Source organism: Stegostoma tigrinum, chromosome X, assembly GCF_030684315.1.
Source record: "Stegostoma tigrinum isolate sSteTig4 chromosome X, sSteTig4.hap1, whole genome shotgun sequence".
Classification (NCBI taxonomy): domain Eukaryota; kingdom Metazoa; phylum Chordata; class Chondrichthyes; order Orectolobiformes; family Stegostomatidae; genus Stegostoma; species Stegostoma tigrinum.
Genome location: NC_081404.1, coordinates 1,027,952 through 1,046,828, shown reverse-complemented (window position 1 = coordinate 1,046,828; position 18,877 = coordinate 1,027,952). Strand labels below are relative to the sequence as shown.

At 43.2% G+C, this 18,877-nt stretch overlaps 1 protein-coding gene across 2 annotated transcripts in view; it reads right to left on the bottom strand.

Moving 5' to 3' along the window:
• The window catches only part of spryd3 (SPRY domain containing 3), a 364,516-nt gene that overhangs the window by 30,387 nt on the left and 315,252 nt on the right, over window positions 1–18,877 (bottom strand). The window contains exon 9 of one of the 2 annotated variants that reach the window (XM_059643420.1): window positions 7,258–7,377. The exons of the other annotated variant lie outside the window; for it this stretch is intronic. Within the exon in view, the coding sequence (XP_059499403.1) occupies window positions 7,258–7,377 (120 nt within the window). The remainder of the gene's footprint in view (window positions 1–7,257; window positions 7,378–18,877) is intronic. 2 annotated transcript variants of the gene reach the window in all.

The window sequence follows — 18,877 nt, the reverse complement described above, 5'->3', positions numbered from 1 at the left end:
ATGTGCATGTGAGTGTGCGCGTGTAATACCACCTCTCTTTTAAATTTGAACTTTGTTGTAGGCAGTGGAGGGGGAGGATAAGGAAAGGAATTCATCCACCAGCCTAACTAGATTGTTAGAACAGGAAAGATCATCTCAGCAGGTCCTTTGGACAGAATCTAGAACTTGCTGACGTCGTCAAGTCACAGCAGAGCTGGAGGCAGGAAAGAAAAGCTCTAGAAAAAAGTCTGAAGATGATGAATATTGCTCAACTTACCCGAAGCGTTTTGGTCATTATACAAGATAATATGGAGAGGCTCTACTGCCGTACAATTGGAAGTGCAGCTTTAATAGGGAACACAACAGCTGATGGTTGAATTAGAATGAGAAATTCAAGTGTGAAACAATGGCGAGAGTCGACTGTCAACACTTGCAATACTAAAAGTCCCTTGGAAAATGATGACCTTAAGAAAGCACGAGAAGAGCAAATAGAGAGCATGGAAAAGGACTTACAAACAGGATTAGGGAGAATCCTAAGATATTGTATAAATACATTAAAAGAAAGAGGTTAACCAGGGAAAGAGTAGGCCCCATTAGGGACCGAGAAGGCAATCTGTGTGTGAAGCTGCAGGATATTGGAAGGGTGTTAAATGAATACTTCTCTTCAGTCTTCACCCTGAAAAAGGAGAACATAGGTATGGAATTCAGGAAAAGGGACTTGAGGAACTTGCAGTTTAACATAGCAAACTGGGAGGTATTACAAGCCCTGACGGGCTTAAAAACAGACAAACCTCCTGGCTTAGATGAATTGCATTCCAGGCTAGCGTGGATGACGAGGCAGGAAATTGTAAGGGCTCTGACACATTTTTAATTCCTCTCTGGCTCCAGAGGAAGTGCCAGAGGATGGAGGACAGCTAATATGGTTCCACTTGTCAACAAAGGTGTAAAGGTGAACCAGGAAATTACACACCGGTCAGTCTCACTCTCCCGCGATAGGGAAACTGTTGGAGAAAATTCCGAAGGAGAAAATTTATCTAAAATTAGAAAAGTATGGGCTAATTAATGATAATCAGAAAGGCTTTGTCAGAGGGTGGTCATGCCTAACAAATATGCTAGAATTTTACAAAAATGTGATCAAGTGGATGAGGGATAATGTTCAGTTGATGTCATTTATATGGATTTTAGCAAGGTTTTTGGCAAGGTACCACATGGGAGGCTGATTGAGAAAGTTAAAGCACATGGAATTCAGGAAAACGTGAAGAGATGGATCAGAAACTGGCTTAGCAATAGGACATAAAGGGTAGTGGTAGAAGGCTGCCTCAGTGATGGTGGCTCGTGTCATCAAGGATCAATACTGGAATCCTTTTTGTTTGTTATGGACATAAATGATATAGATAAAAAAGTGGAGGGACTTTTAAGCAAGTTTGCTTAACACTACCAAGATTGGTAAGGTGGTTAATACTGAAGAAGATGGTTTTAGGAAGATATAATTGGGTTGGGTCTTACAGCCATACAGGATGAAAACAGACATTTAGGTTCAACTCATCCATGCCAATCAGGTTTCCCAAGCTAAATTTCCCATTTGCTTGCGTTTGACCCATATCCCTTGATACCTTTCCCATCCACCTACCTGTCCAAATGTCTTTTAAATCTCGTAATTGTAAACTGCCTCTACACCTTCCTCTTCCAGCTCGTTCCAAACAAGCACCACCTTCTGTGTGAAAAAGTTGCCCCTCAGGTCCCTTTTAAATTTTTTTCCTCTCACCTTAACCCTATGCCCTCTGGTTTTGGACTCCCTTAACCCAGGGAAAAGGAGTTTAGCTCACCTTATCTATGCCTCTCAAGATTTCATCAATCTCTATAAGGTCACCCTTCAACCTCCTACGCTCCAGTGAAAAAATGTCCTAGCCTATCTTTAGCAATCATAATTTTATTAGTTTTAAAATTGTATGGAAAAGGATAAGCCTTCCATAAAAGTTAAAGGTTTTAAGAAAGGCAAATTTTAATGGTATGAGACAAGAGCTTTCAAAAGTTGATTGGTGTAGACTGTTCACAGGTGAAGGGACATTTGATAAGTGTGAGTCTTTCAGAAGTGTGAGAATGAAAGTTCAGAGTCATTACGCTCCTGTCAGAGTGAAAAGTATGGCTGGTAGAATTAGGGAACAATGAGATATTAAAGCTCTAGTCATGAATAAAAAAAATCAAATAATCATATATTAGATATAGACAACTGGGATCAAAAGAATCTCTTCATAGAATCTCTACCTTGTGGAAGAAGGCCATTTGGCGCATCAAGTCCACACTGACCCTCCGAAGAGCATCCCGCCTAGACCCAGAGCACTGTCCTATCCCTGTAACCCTAAAATATAAAAGTGGATAAATCTCTGGGACCTGTTCTAGTGTATCCCAGGATGTTGTGGGAAGCGAGGGTGGATATTGCGGGGCTCCTTGCAGAAATATTTGTGCAGGTGAGGTTCTCGATGACTGAAGGTGCTAATGTTGTCCCTTTCTGTGTGAAAAGGGATGTAAAGAGAAGCCTGGGAACTATAGGCCAGTGAGTCTAACTTTGGTAGTGCGTAAGTTAATGGAGGTGTTTCTGAAAGATATGCATTTCGAGAGGCAAAGAATGATTAGGGATTATCAGCATGGTGTTGAGTGAGGGAAATCGTGTCTCACAAAATTTGACTGAATTTTTTGAGGAAGTAACCAGGAAGATTGATGAGGGTAGAGCAGTAGACATTGTTTCCTCAGTAAAGCCTTTGAAAAGGTTCTACATGGTAGACAAATGAGTAAAGTTAGATCACATGGGATTCAGAGTGAGCTAGCCAATTGGGTACAAAATTGGCTTAACGGCGAGAGACAAGTGGTGGTGGAGGATTGGTTTTTTTGGACTAGAGGCCTGTGACCAGTGGTGCTCCACAGGGATCAGAGTCATGTCCACTTTGGTTTGTCATTTCTATAAATGATTTAGATGAGAATATAGAAGGCATGGCTAGTAGGTTTTTGGATGATACCAAAATTGATGGTATAGTAGACAATGAAGAAGGTTAGTAGGCGGCACGGTGGCTCAGTGGTTAACATTACTGCTTCACAGTGCTAGAGATCCAAGTTCAATTCCAGCCGAGTGACTGTCTGTGTGGAGTTTGTACATGCTTCCCGCATCTGCATGGATTTCCCCCGGGTGCTCCGGTTTCCTGAAATTTTCCACCAGGTTGATAGGGTGGTTAAGAAGGCATATGGTGTGTTAGGTTTTATTGGTAGAGGGATTGAGTTTTGGAGCCGTGAGGTCGTGTTGCAGCTGTACAAAACTCTGGAGCGGCCATACTTGGAATATTGCGTACAGTTCTGGTCGCCGCATTATAGGAAGGATGTGGAAGCATTGGAAAGGGTGCAGAGGAGATTTACCAGGATGTTGCCTGGTATGGAGGGAAGGTCTAATGAGGAAAGGCTGAGGGACTTGAGGCTGTTTTTGTTAGAGAGAAGAAGGTTAAGAGGAGACTTAATAGAGACATACAAGATGATCAGAGGATTAGATAGGATGGACAGTGAGAGTGTTTTTCCTCAGATGGTGATGGCTAGCATGAGGGGACACAGCTTCAAAACGAGATGTGATACATATAGGACAGACGTCAGAGGTAGGCTCTTTACTCAGACAGTAGTAAGAGTGTGGAATGCCTTGCCTCCAACAGTACTAGACTCGCCAACTTTAAGGGCATTTAAATGGTTATTGGGTAAACACATGGATGATAATGGAATAGTGTAGGTTAGATGGGCTTCAGATTGGTTTCACTGGTCAGCGCAACATCGAGGGCCGAAGGGCCTGTACTGCGCTGTAATGTTCTATGTTCTATGTTTCCACCCACAGTCCAAAGATTGTGCAGGTTAGGTGGATCTGCCATGCTAAATTGCCCATAGTGTTCAGGGATGTGCAGGCTAGGTGGATTAGCCATGGAAATTGTAGGGTTACAGGGATAAGGCAGCGGGGTGGGTCTGGGTGAGATGCTTTTTGAAGGGTTGGTGCTGACTTGATGGGCCGAATAGCCTGCTTCTGTACTGCAGGCATTCTACGATGCTATGATCTAAGATTACAAAGAGATCTTGATCAATTGGGTCATTGGTCTAAGGAGTGGCAGATAGAGTTTAATTTGGATAAATACGAGGTATTGCATTTTGGTAAAACAAATAAGGGCAGAACTTATACAATTAAAAGTACAGCCTTGGTTAGTGCTGAGAGAGTGAGGAGTTCAGGTACCTAATTCTTTGAAGTTTGCATCACATCTAGATGGTGGGGGGGGGGGGGGGGTGGGAGGGGATAGTGGTAAGAAGGCGTTTAGCCTTCATGCTTGTCTTCACTGTTCAAGCCTTTGAATATAGGATTGGGGCGTCATCTTGAGGTCTTACAGAATGTTGGTGAGGCTCTTCTGGAGTATTGTGTCCAGTTCTGGTCTCCCTGTTACAGGAAGAATATTATTAAGCTGGCGAGGGTTCAGAAAAGATTTACCATGATATTGCTGGGAATGGAGGGTTTGAGTTATAAGGAGGGGCTGGATTGGCTTGGATTGTTTTCTTTAGGGAGAGGGGGCTGGGGGGTACTTGATTGAGGTGTATTAGATTATGAGGGGTATGGATAGAGTGAGTGGGGAGCAGCTGTTCCCCTTTCTTGAGGGGTTAATTATGAGTGGACATAGTTTTAGGGTAAGGGGAAGGAGATTCAGAGGGGATTTGGGAAAACACTTTTTGACTCAGAGGGTGGTGAAATCCCAGAATGCACTGCCTGGAAATGTCATTAAGGCCAAAAACCTTACATCCTTTAAAAAACATATGGACGAGCACTTGAAATAACAAAACATTCAAGGATATGGGGGCAAGTGCGGGACATCGGGATTAGCGTGCCTTTAAGTAGCAGTTACGTCGGAGCAGACTTGATGGGCCAAACGGCCTTTTCTGCGCTGTCTGAATCCTTGACTCAATCCTAAAATAGAATGTGTGCTACGTGGATCGATTATTCTCTCACCCCTTCTGACTCTAAGCTCTGCACATCTGTCAACTCATTTCAGTTTCCTCACTCCACTGCAAATCTTTCATTCCTGCCTCTGCAGATACAGCAAGTTTGCATGGACACTGGTAGGCACAAATGGACTGGCAGTGGCACTGGTGCATTTGGAACTTAACACTATGACCATACATGAGGTCACCAACACATACAGTGTGGCAAAAAAAACAGAAATAAGCCCATCAAATCAGTCTCCACATTAAGAAGAACAATAAGCCAGCTAAGTGAAGTGTCCAGATATTCCACACAGCATTCCCATATTCCAAGATGAAGTTGGAGATTAAGGCTGAGGAAGACTACTATGAAAATAGCCAGCGCTCTAACAACACACAGACTGCCAAGCACCTACAAGTCAAGATCTCCTAAATTATAACTAAATTTGGGTAGCTCAGTAGTTAGCACTGCTGCCTCACAGTGACAGGAACCCAGGTTCAATTCCAGCCTCGGGCGACAGTCTGTGTGGCGTTTGCACATTCTCCCTGTGTCTGTGTGGGTTTCCTCTGGGTGCGCTGGTTTCCTCCCATAGACCAAAGATGTGCAGGCTAGGTGGTTTGGCCATGCTAAATTGCCCGTAGTGGTCAGGGATGCGTAGATTAGGGGGATGGGTCTGGGTAGGATGCTCTGAGGGTCGGTGTGGACTTGTTGGGCCAAAGAGCCTGTTTCCACACTGTAGGGATTCTATGAAAAAAAAACCCCAGTCTATTCAGCCTTCAGCCTCTTCTACCAAATGAAGTGTGTAGATCTCAGGAAGGTTATACAGTCAAGAGATTGGGAAGAATTAGTAAACCGTTATATTATGAAGACTTAAACTCTTAAATGAGATCTATTTTTTGTGTAATAGTTTCAGCAATCACCCTACTTTGTTATTTATATTTACTTTTGCTGTATACAATGTCTATCTTCACAGAAATAAAGGACGATGTTGCTATATGGCTTGAAGATAACATGGAAGTGGTGCACAGGTGTGATTGAGGAACCTGGATGCAAACCAGTATATGACTAGGACAATAAAATGTGAGGCTGGATGAACACAGCAGGCCAAGCAGCATCTCAGGAGCACAAAAGCTGACATTTCGGGCCTGGACCCTTCATCAGAGAGGCTCTGATGAAGGGTCCAGGCCCGAAACGTCAGCTTTTGTGCTCCTGAGATGCTGCTTGGCCTGCTGTGTTCATCCAGCCTCACATTTTATTATCTTGGAATTCTCCAGTATCTGCAGTTCCCATTATCTCTGATAGTATATGACTAGGTATATGTATGTGAGCATGTAGGTGTCTGTGTGCACACATATCCATGTGTGCACATATGTAAGTGTACATGTGTGTGGAATCTCCAGGTTAGATGTTTCTTGATCGCTCTTGTATCTTGAATATATTAGAACTAGTCTTCAAATAAAAGCACTTAACTACAGTTTACCAATTCTTATATTGGAAAGTTTGTGCAAAAAAGAGCAAGATGGTCTTAGGGGCATACAGAACAGATTCAGCGGAAAGACAGAAAAAAATAAAATTTGCACTTATAGGGGCAAAAGAGTGAGGAATGATGAAGACGAAAGCTCTTTCAGAAACAGTGCACAGAGTAGATGGAAGAATGGGGAAAGGACAGGAGAATGAGACAGAGCACCTTAACAGAATGCTGAAGGGAACTGGAGAAGTTCAGGGGAATGAAACTTAAAATGAAATCATTCTGGCCATATAGGTATCACTGTGACAGCCAGCATTTAATTCCCATCTGTGGTTAACCCTCAGAAGGTGGTGGTGACTTACACTCCAACTGTTCAAGAATGCATGTTGTGAAGGCATTCCCATAATGCTCACCATGAGATGAGCCACTTATTGTAGAATACTCAGCCTCTGATCTCCTCCTGTAGTTAAGGTTTCATGTAGCTGATCACACTGAGTGTTTGGTCAGATGGGCTTGGTCTTTGAGAGACAAGGTACAGATGTGGCAGGTATGGTGAAAGGGCAAGAGGGACAGCTCTTTCAGAGAAAGAAGACACATGGTGACCAAATGGGGAAAGGTGACGATTCATGGGACAAATGCAATAGCTCCACCAGTGAGAGAACATTATAGCAATGGGCTAATTGGGCTCCTTCTGCGCTGTCAAATTATAGAGAAGCAAAAACATACTATGTTGCAAGGCTGCCTGCTTCGTGCTCCATTTGAATTCAGAAGCCACTAAATCCAATTTCCAGATAATAATACACCATGCTAACAGCATTCTTACCATCACTGTCTAAAATATAATCTCGAGGAAACATGATACCACAACCCATGATATCACCCTTGTAGCAGCGAGGGCCAAAGGGATCTCCCACTCCACTTCCTTGGAAAAGCTTGCCATCATCTGAGAAAAGAAATCAGAGAATTTAGTAACACACACACACGGACACCAATCCAGTCTTTCTCTCCTTCTCACACCCAAGCACAGGTACACACACAGAAAGCAATCCTACTATTCTTGTCCTCTCACACCTAGACATCAATCCCGTCTTTCTCTCCTTCTCACAGCTAGGCATACACAGAGACAAATCCTGTTTTTATTTCCCTCTCACCCAAGCAAAGGAACTATACATAAACTGACAATGCCTGACATACGCACACTCATAGACACTTCCTCTATCACACTCACATCCAGGTACTATTAAATACTGGCAACTAAGCTTTAAGGGGATAGAGTAGGGGAGCGAGACTGACTGCCTTGCTTAACAAAGAACCAGAATGAACTTGATAGGCTTATTAGCCGGGGCCCTTCTGTAACGACTCTTGAACTTTCATATATTACAAGAACAGCTTATGTTTACACAGTATTTCTGACATAGTAGAAAACTCCATGATGCTTCACAGGAACATTATCAGACAAAATTTGAGACTATTGTGTTTGAAATATTGTGTCCAAATCTCACACTGCCAGAAGGATGTGGTGGCTTTGGAGAGGGTACAGAAAAGATTTATCAGGATGTTGCCTGGTAATGGAGGGCATTAGCTATGAGGAGAGGTTGGAGGAACTTGGGTTGATCTCACTGGAATGACGGAGGCTGAGGGGAGACCTGATAGAGGTCTGCAAGATTATGAAGGGAACGGACAGCAGACTGGACAAGAAGCTTTTTTCCAGGATGGAAGAGTCAGTTACCAGGAGCCATAGGTTTAAAGGCAATGTATGAGGCAATTTTATTTACACAGAGGGTGGTGGGTGCCTGGAACTCGCTGTCAGGGGAGGTAGTGGAAGCAGATATGATAATGGCTTTTAAAGGGTGTCTTGACAAATACATGAATAGGATGGAAATAGGGGGATATGGTCACTGGAAGAGTAAGGGGTATTAGTTGTGACAGGCAGTATTTTGGTGCAGGCTTGGAGAACCAAAGGGCCTGTTCCTATGCTGTAATTTTCTTTGTTCTAAGCTATTTAAGAACATATTAGGACAGGGGGTGAAAGCTTGGTCAAAGTAGTCGTCTATAAGCAGCACTGTAATTTGAACATTTTATGATTTGCGGCATGCAGAAGTGATGGGGCTTGATGAGAGTTCGAGTTTTGGACAGGCTCATGTTTCTACAGGTCACAAGGTAGAAGGTTCACCAAGAGTTTGTTGGAAAAGCTGAGTCTAACATAAAATATTCATCCTTATTTTCAAATACCTCATGCCCTCACCCCTCCTTATCTCTGAAATCTCTTCCAAACCTACAACACTCTAAAATCTCTGCACTTCTTGAGGATTCCCAAATTTCATGGCTCCACCAGTGACTTCAGTATCTTCAGCTGCAAAGACACTAAATTCTGGAGGTTCCTTCTGACCAAGGTTTTTGTGCTAATATATCCTTTGACTTGGTGTCAAATAATGCCTGATAATAACCCTGTCAAACATCACTGCTAAAGCTGGTGGGTTTGCTTGTGCCGTTGATGGTTATTGGTTAGGCTAAACATATTTCACAAAGAGAAGGAGAATGAGAAAGTAGCAGAATGAAGCAATGAAATAAGAGGACAATGAGATATAAACTGCAGTAAAATTTGAAATATCCCAATAAAGAAAACAATTAAAGTGACAAAGGAGGTGTTAAGCTGTGTGTATGTCAGTGCCCAGATGTAATCCAATAAATTGAGAAGAATATAGGAACATAAGAACTAGGAATAGGAGTAGGCCATCTGGCCCCTCAAGCCTACCTTGCCATTTAATAAGATTATGGCTGGTCTTTTTGAGACTCAGCTCCACTTATCTGTCCACTCACCAAAACCCTTAATTCCTTTACTGTTCAAAAATTTATCTAGCCTTGCCTTAAAAACATTCATTCAGTGAGGTAGCTTCAACTGCTTCACTGGGCCAGGAATTCCACAGATTCACAACCCTTTGGGTGAAGAAGTTCCTCCTGACCTCAGTCCTACATCTGCTTCCCTTTATTTTGAGGTGATGCCCCCTCGACCTAGTTTCACCTGCTAGTGGAAACAACCTCCCTGCCTCCACCTTATCTATTTCCTTCACAATCTTATATGTTTCTATAAGGTCTCCCCTCATTCTTCTGAATTCCAATGAGTATAATCTCAGTCTCCTCATAATCCAACCCCCTCATCTCTAGAATCAACCGAGTGAATCTGCTCTGCACACCACCCCCGCCCCCACCCAGTGCTATATATCTCTTCTCAAGTAAGGAGACCAAAACTGCACACAGTACTCCAGGTGTGGCCTCACCAACTGCAGCATAGCCTCCCGGTTGTTAAACTCCATCCCTCTAGCAATGACAGACAAAATTCCATTTGCCTTTTTAATTACCCGCTGCACCTCCAATCCTTCTTTTAGCGATTCATGCACAAGGACACCCAAGTCTCTCTGTACAGCCACATGATGCAATTCTTTAACATTTGGTGAACTGCAGGCACACATTGCCACATGAGATTATGACATGGTGGCATTAATGACATGTCTCAAATAAAGCCAGGAATGGGTTCTTAACATTTTAGTTATCAGGTCTCCATGATAGTAAAGGAAAAATAGACAGTCCTGATGAAGAATGATGTTAAAGCTCTAAATAGAAAAGATTTACTACGTAGTACAAGGAATATTAGGCTGGAGTTAAGCAACAGAGGGCAGTTTTCACATAGAAATGTAAACTGAGAAACGAAACGGACAAACAAATGTGTCAGCAAATTTTAAAGGCTGGTAGCAAAATTCACAATGTCAGTGGACTTTAGTCACTCTACGGACTGGGGTGGGGGGAAATATGCTAAGGATGGGGAAGGGAGGAATTTTTGATGTGTACAGGAGAACCTTCTCAATCAGTTTGTTTCAAGATCAACAGGAAATGAAATAGTAAAATAAAACAAAGAACTGTGGATTCTGGAAATCTGAAACAAAAACAGAAACTGTTAGAGAAATTCAGCAAGTCTGGCAGCATCTATGTAGAGAAAGCTGCTTTTTCTCAAAGAAATGAAACAATGTTTGATTTGATTCTGGGAAATTAAGTGTTTTCCAGTAGGAATCAGCCACAATATAATTTATTTGAAAGTACTTATGATAAAAATCCAGAAATATCAAAGACTGAAAGTGATGGATCTTCGGGTAGGACAGGGCAGGGTGTAAAGAATAAGTTGGTGTCACATTATTAATTAAGGAGTCAGTTCTGCAGTAACAATGGATGATATCTTAGAATGAGGCTTCAAATCTGTCTTCAAGTGAGGCTTTGTGGGCAGAGAGTAGGAATAAAAAGAAGGCAGTCACGTTGCTGAGAGTGTATTATAGGCTCCCAAACACCTAGAGGGCAATAGTGGTGCAGATATGTAAACAATTCATGAGTTGTGTAACAAATATTAACAGGTTAATAAGAGATTTTAACTTCTCCAAAATTCACTGGAATAGTCATAGCATAAATTGTTTAGAGGGTGGATTTCTTGAAATGTATTTAGGAGAGCTTTTCATATTAACATATAGATAATCCACAAGGGATGGTGCAGTGCCAGACCTACCTGTGGGGGATGAGGCCAGACAGGTGTTTGAGGTGGCCATGGGGGAGCGCGTTAGTGAAAGTGACCACAATGCAAATGATTTAACATTGTTATGGAAAAGGAAAGGGATTATCTGCAAAAAGGGTTTTGGATTGGGGTAAGGCAAATTTTATTAAAACAAGGCAGGATCTGGCCAACATTGACTGGGAACAGCTAATTGGAGGAAAATCTTCAGAACAGTCAAAAAGGGAGAGTACAGGCCCAACATGTTCGCTTTAGGGTGAAATGTCGAAGCAACAAGCCCAGAGATCCATGGATATCTCGGATTATTCAGGACTGGATAAAAAGGAAAGAAAAGAGGCTTTTAACAGGTGCAGAGAGAGTAAATCAACAAAAGCCGTCATGCAGGAAGAAAGTATTGAAGGGGGTGGTGGCAAAGTTAAGAAAGCAATTAGGACAGCAAAGAAGAGGCATGAGAAAACATTGGTGAACAAGATTAGGGAGAGTCCCAAGATATTCTGTATCAAGGGGCAAAGGATAACCTGGGAAAGAGCAGGGCCCATTAGGGCTCTAGGGGGCAATCTATGTATGGAGCGAGAGGACATTGGTAGAGTGTTAAATGAATACTTCACATCTGTCTTCAATTGGCAGAAGGAAGATGTAGAGATAGAATTCAGGAAGGTGAACTGTGAGGTTCTTGAGCAGATTGATAGAGTGAGTGAGAAATTATTGAAGGTTTTGGCAGGTCTGAAGATTTGTACCCCAGGCTGCTGTGGGAGGCGTGGGTAAATTTTTGACAAGATTTGTAGCTCAGGCTGTGGATAAGGTCATAGACTTGCTCATGGAGCCAGTGTGTTTGATTGCAGACGTATCATCACTCGGCTCGGTAACATCATCAGCGTGCCTCCGGTGAGCACTGGTATTTTGTCCCGCTTGTTATTTATATGCCTTGGTTTTCCTAGGTATCAGTGTAGCCCATAAACCAACAAACACCCTGCAACAGTTACTGACAAATGTAACAGAGTCCATACCCACAACCAATAAAATTAATGTAATATACAAAATACCGTGCAAAGACTGAGAGAAACAGTACATAGGCCAAACTGGAAGAAAACTGACCATAAGGATACATGAACACCGACCAGCCACCAACAGACACGACCAATTCTCACTGGTCTCAATAGGCATGGACAAAGAAGGATACAAATTCGACTGGGACAACACATCCATGATAGCACGAGCCACAGAGAAATGCCAGGGAATTCCTAGAGGCCTGGCATTCCAACTGGAACTCCATCAACAAACACACTGACCTGGACCCGATATATAAACCACTGAAAAACAGACCCGGAACTGATATCAAACCCCCCAGCAAACCGAGGCATATAAATAACAAGTAGGACAGAACACCACCACCTTACCAGAGATGCACTGACGGTGTTACCTAGCAGGGCGACAAAATGTCTGCAAACAAACATAACAGCTCGGTGAGCAAATCTACAACCTCATTAACATAGATAATTCGGTGCGGACTCGATGTGTCAAAGGGCTTCTTTCAGTGCTGTGTGACTCTGTAACAGTGGATTATGAAAGTGGTGGTAACATAGAAAGTGGGGTTTAGTGTGTAAATATATGAAGTGATGCATTTTGGGGGAACTAACGTGGAAAGACAGTGGACTACAAATAGCATGATTTTGAAAACGTTAAATCGTTTGGGATTTCATTTCTACATATATAAATCCTTAAAGTTATCAATCTAGGTTGATTAGGTGATCAATAAAGCATATAGGTTTTCAGGTTTATTAATAAAGGAATTCAAAATAAAGGCAAAGAGATTATGCCAAAACTTTATAACTCACTGGTCAGACCCCAGTTCTCACCTGAGCAGCACACTTCAGCAAAGAAATAAAAGTCATAGGAAGGGGCGTCAAGGATAAAGAACTCCAATTATGAAACAAAGTTGGAAAAGTTCGGACTGTTCTTGTTAGAACAGAGAAGGACAGAGATGACCTAATAGAGATTTTAGGATAATGACAGGCTTTGATAGAGTCGATTGAGAAACATTGCTGCCTCTGGTGAGTGAGCCAGCAACGAGAAATCATAGATTCAAAATTATTGGTTAATGTTTCAAACAGAGACAAAGAGAAACATTTTCAGTTTTCATTCACAGTTATCAGGATTTGGAACACTTGCCCTGAAAAGGTGGTGCAAGCAGATTAAAGCAATCGTTTGGAAAAGGAATTGGACAGGTCCTTGAGATCTCAGAGCTTAGATAGTAATAGACAAAAAAAAGCAGGGACATGGAACTAACTCTAACAGTTCCTGCAAAGAGCCAGCACAAGCCTGACAAGACATGGCATCTTGTGCTGTAGTTTTCTATGATTTTTGATAAAACGTGATATATAAGTGTGAGCCGCTATTGTTGACTACATAGGGAATAGGACTAGCTCTTAATCAAACCCACTTGGCAGGAAACAGATGAAAATGGATCAGTCACTCATTTCGCATGATGATTGATAATGCCCAAATGTAAGCATGCGCATGCACACACACACTCTCGCTCTCTCACACACACACGTAGTCAAGGCAAAAGACACATGCAGCTGAGGCACAGACACACATAGACGCAGTCAAGGCAACAGCCACACGCATGCAAGCAAGGCAGCAGACATACATACACAGCCGAGGCAACAGTCACAGGCGCACGCAGCTGAGGAAACAGATACCCGCACGTGCAGGCATGGTGACACACACACACACACGGCAACAGGCATGTGTGCAAAAAATGTGCACACATAAACAAGGCAACATTCACATGAGATAGATAAGGTGGCAGACATGCATATGCAGGTTGAGCAACACATCTGCATCACTCATCGTGCACAATACACTAGTTCTGTCAATCACACATAGGCAGATACCTGCTCCTAAATTCAGGTGCTATCTCATCAACATTCGCACCAATACAGCCTCCTACACTGTCATAATAATGCACAGTTCCAGATGTGCACTCGCGAAGTTACACACACTGGTAGCTTGATATTTTGCACGAATGGTTGTTAGTTATACATCTGAATCGACACCATTCTATCATGCACAGTGATGCCATATGTTGTACAAATAAGATCAATTATATGCACACCTTTGGACACCTTTCCGTCATGTCCACTGGCACCACGACAATTAGATCTTTGCGCGTTTGCGTCATTAAATTATATGCATTGGCAGTGTTATGCGTAAACCTTTGCGCACTCACTGCTTCATTGCATACATTACACACTGGTGCCAAAATACATACACATTTTCACACTGACATCAATACATCATAGAGATTGGCATAGTTATATATAAACCTTTGGACAGTGATGCTGTTCTATCACATTCATTGGTGCTGTGGCATTACATACAGTGGCACCATTAAATATATACATTTATCCATTTGCAGCACTACACAACACACATTTGCGCTGCAGCATTACATGTACTGGTGCTGTTATGCATACACCTTTTCACATTGACAACATTACCCCATATGTACTGGCACACATACAATACATGTATTGATTGATTGCTGATTTAAACATACCTTTGCGCAGTGATGCTGCTGCATCATTCATTGGCATTGTGGCATTAAATACACTTATATTGTTATACACTTATCTTTGTCTATTGGCAGCACCACAGAGAATACACTGTTCTGTACCTATATATACATCGACCTTTGTTCAGCTGTGCACGAGCACCATCTCATTACATACATCGACATTGCCAGACATAAACATTTGGGTATTCATACTGTTACCATGCTTTGGTGCATTATTACATTCATAAGCTTAACATATATTTTAATCAATTCGGCAAAATTAACTCATTCATTTTATATAGGTCAACCCACCTGCTCCCACACCTCTCAACCCACACCTACCCACTTATTCCCACATCCCTCAATGTCCAACTATCCACTTATTCCCACATCCCTCAACCCACACCTATTAATTCTATGTCAGTTCTTATGGAGCAAATCAAGCAGTCCCACTACCATGTCCTATTCCCATCACTCTGCAAGTTTATTTACTTCATGTATCCATCTAATTTCATTTTGGCAACATTGATCATCTTTACTGGCCTTGTAGACACCGAGTTCCAAGTCATTTCCACTCATTGTGTACAAGAATTCCTTTTCACATTCCCCTGCACGTCTTGTACAAAAACTTAAACCTGCATACAGTCAGCTCATGGGAGTTTCCTTCTCGGTCACCTTACCTAAACTTGCTATAGTCTTGTACATTTCGATACAATCTCCTCACAACTATTATCCAGGGAGAATAACTTTAGCCTTTATAACCTAATCTTGTAACTAAAACACCCCATCCTCAAATGATTCCAGTAAATCTCCTCCTCACCCTTTCAAGGACTTTCACACATTTTCTGAAACGTGACGGCCAGAACTGGATGCAATGATCTAAACATGTCCTAACTAGAACTTAATAAAGGTTCCAGCACAACTTACCGTGTTTTTACTCAATTATTCTAATAATGAAGCTCAAGATTCTGTACATTTTGCCAACCACACATTCACATGTCTTGTTATGTTCAAAGGTCTCTGCATGTGCACCGCCAGGTCCCTCTGTCCCTGCATACCTTAGAACAGTGCCATTAAATCTTTACTGCCTTCTCCCATCCCTTCTATCACTTCTATGTCTTAAACTTCATCCGTCACTTGTGTGCTCATTCTGTTCACTGATCATTGTCCTATTGCTGGCAATTTTAACCTTAATTGATCGACACAGTCAAGGATAATAATTGCATCAAGGTCAGAGAAAGGAATGCCACACCTTCCTAGTTGGGCATAGAATGAACTGATCAAGGAAGTCATGGAAGTCCACAGGACTGGAAAAGGCCATTCAGCTCATCAAGTCTGCACAAATCAAAAACATCCCCTTAACTATTCTCAGCGATAGTAGGAACTACAGATGCTGGAAAATCTGGAATAACAAGGTGTAGAGCTGGATGAACACAGCAGGCCAAGCAGCATTAGAGGAGCAGGAAAGTTGACGTTTTGGGCCTAGACCCTTCTTTAGAAAAAATGCTGGAAGTATGTTCCCGATGACCGGGAACTTCAGAACTAGGGGTCACAGTTTAAGGATAATGGGTAGGCTATTTAAGACTTAGATGAGGAGAAATGTCATCACCCAGATAGTGCTGAGCCTGTGTAATTCTTGGTCACAGAAAGCAGTTATGCCTGAAACACAAAGTTTTCAAGCAGTGGTTAGAAACAGTTCTTAGGGCTAAAGGGTACGGGGAGAAAGCAAGAGTGGGTACTGAGTTAGATGATCAGCCGTGATCATGTTGAAAGGTAGTACATGGTTCTAAGGCACCAGTCCACAGTTCCACTTTGTCTTCTGGCTCACTCGTCATGCTAACAGGAAACTTTTCCTTTCCCTTTCAGGAATCAAGGCATACAAGATGCAACAACTCAGATATACCCATGACCCTCTGGAACCTTCCTCCCCTCCCCTCCCCTCCCCTCCCCTTCCTCTGACCCCATCCCATCTCCCAACCCCACCTCCTGTCAGATGTTCACCATCCCTCCTTACCTTCCACTCTCTGATGCTGAATGTTCTGTACTCGGCAAAGGGCTCAACTTTATCCCCCTGCACCCCCACCTTAATGAATTTCAGGCACGACATGACTTCGAATTCTTCCACTGTCTTCGCCTTGTATGCATCAGGCCATTGTATCAAGTATGGTCACTGACCTCATTGCATCTGGTGAGCTCCCCTAAACTGCTTCCAAGCTGATAGCCCCTCAACCCCACATAGCTCGCTTCTACCTCCTCCCAAAAACCCACAAACAGGACTGTCTGGGCAGACCCATTATTTCAGCCTGCTCCTGCCCCAGAACTCATCTCTTCCTACCTTGACTCAGTCTTCTCTCCCTGGTCCAGTCCCTGCCCGCAGACATTTGTAATTCCTCTAATGCTTCACACTGGTTTCAAAACTTCCAGTTTGCGGGTTCCAGCTGCCTCCTCTTGACCATGAACCTGCAATTCCTTTCTCCCACTAGGATGGTCTCAGGGCTCTCCATTTTTTCCTGGAGCAAAGGCCTGAACCGTCCCCACCCACCAACACCCTCCTCTGCTTGGCTGAGCTTGTCCTCACCTTCAACATCTTCTCTTTTAACTCCCCGCATTTTCTTCAGGTCAGGGGGTGGCCATGGGTATCCACACGGGCTGCAGTTATGCCTGTCTCTTCGTAAGGTATGTGGAACATTCCTATTCCGACCCCACCCGCAACTCTTTCTCTGATACACCAATGATATCATCGGTGCTGCTACCCTCTCTCATCAGGAATTGGAAAACTTCATCAATTTCGCCTCCAATTTCCACCCTGCCCTCACTTTCAGCTGGTCTATCTCTGACTCCTCCTTTCCCTTCCTCAACATCAGTTTCCATTTCTGGGGATAGACTGGTCACTAATATCCACTATGAACCCACTGACTCCCACAGCTACCTGGACTATACATTCTCACATACTGCTTCCTGTAAAGACTCCATCCCATTCTCTCAGTTCCTCTGTCTCTGTCGTACATGTTCAGATGAGGCCAACTTTGACAAGGGAAGCTCTGAAATGTTCACCTGCGATAGGGTTAGGGTTAGGGTTAACCCTCAACAGAGGATTCCCCAGCCCTGTTGTCAACAGGGCCCTCAACTGGGTCCGACTTCCACCCTCACACCTTCTCTTTCTTCCCGATACAGTGATTGGGTTCCCGTTGTCCTTACTTCCCATCCCACCAGTATTCACATCCAGAAGATCATCAGATACCATTTCCACCACCCCAAGGTGCCATGAACATATTCCCCTCCCATCCCTTGTCCACCTTCCACAGGGACCGTTTCCTCTAGAACACCCTGATCCACACTTCCTTCACCTCCAACACACACCCCTGTCCCCCACTGCACCACGGCAACTTCCCCTGTAACCACTGTTTTCTAACACCTGCCCATTTACCTCCCCCCTCCCCAATATCCAAGGGCTCACACATGCCTTCCTGGTGAAGCAACACTTCACCTGTACTTTCAGAATCTAGTCTACTGCATCCGCTGCTCACAATGTGGTCTCCTCTACATTGGGAAAATGAGTGTAGACTAGGTGACCGCTTCACAGAACGTCTATGTTCTATCTGCAAAAAAGACCCTGAGCTCCTGTTGCCTGCCATTTTAATGCACCACCCTGTTCCCTGGTCAACATCTCTGTCTCTGGCTTGCTGCAATGTTCCAGAAGTACCTCATTTTCCACTTGGGGATCCTGCAGCCCTCCAGACTCAATATCAAGTGCAATAATTTTATGGCCTAAACGCTCCCATGTCCCAGCCCCCAATCCCACACACCAGGCCTTGTTATCACACAGCCTGCCATTACACACCCTCTGTTGTTAGTCACTAACAGTCCCCATGAACTACTATTCATCCTCCCAGCTTGATCAACTCGTTTATCCAACTGCTCTTCTCTCTCTTTGGGCTCCATTCCCACCTATTGTTTACTCCTTATCCCCTCCCCTACCTTTCTTCTGCACATAAACATTTTCCTAGCTATATCAGTTCTGAAGAGGGATCACTGGACCTGAAACATTAAAACTGATTTTTCTTCACAGATGCTACCAGACCTGCTCAGCTTTTCCACCAACCTCTGTTTTTGTTCCTTGGCCTGAATGACCTACTCCTGTTCCTATTTGCTATGTTTCTATGTCACCACTGCACAGTTCTTGCACAGGCAATTTCTATATCAGAGAAAGCAAGAACTGCCGATGCTGGAGTCAGAGATAACACAGTGAAGCTGGAGGAACACAGCAGGCCAGGCAGCATCAGAGGAGCAGGAAAGTTGACATTTCGGATTGGGACCCTTGTTCAGAAATGG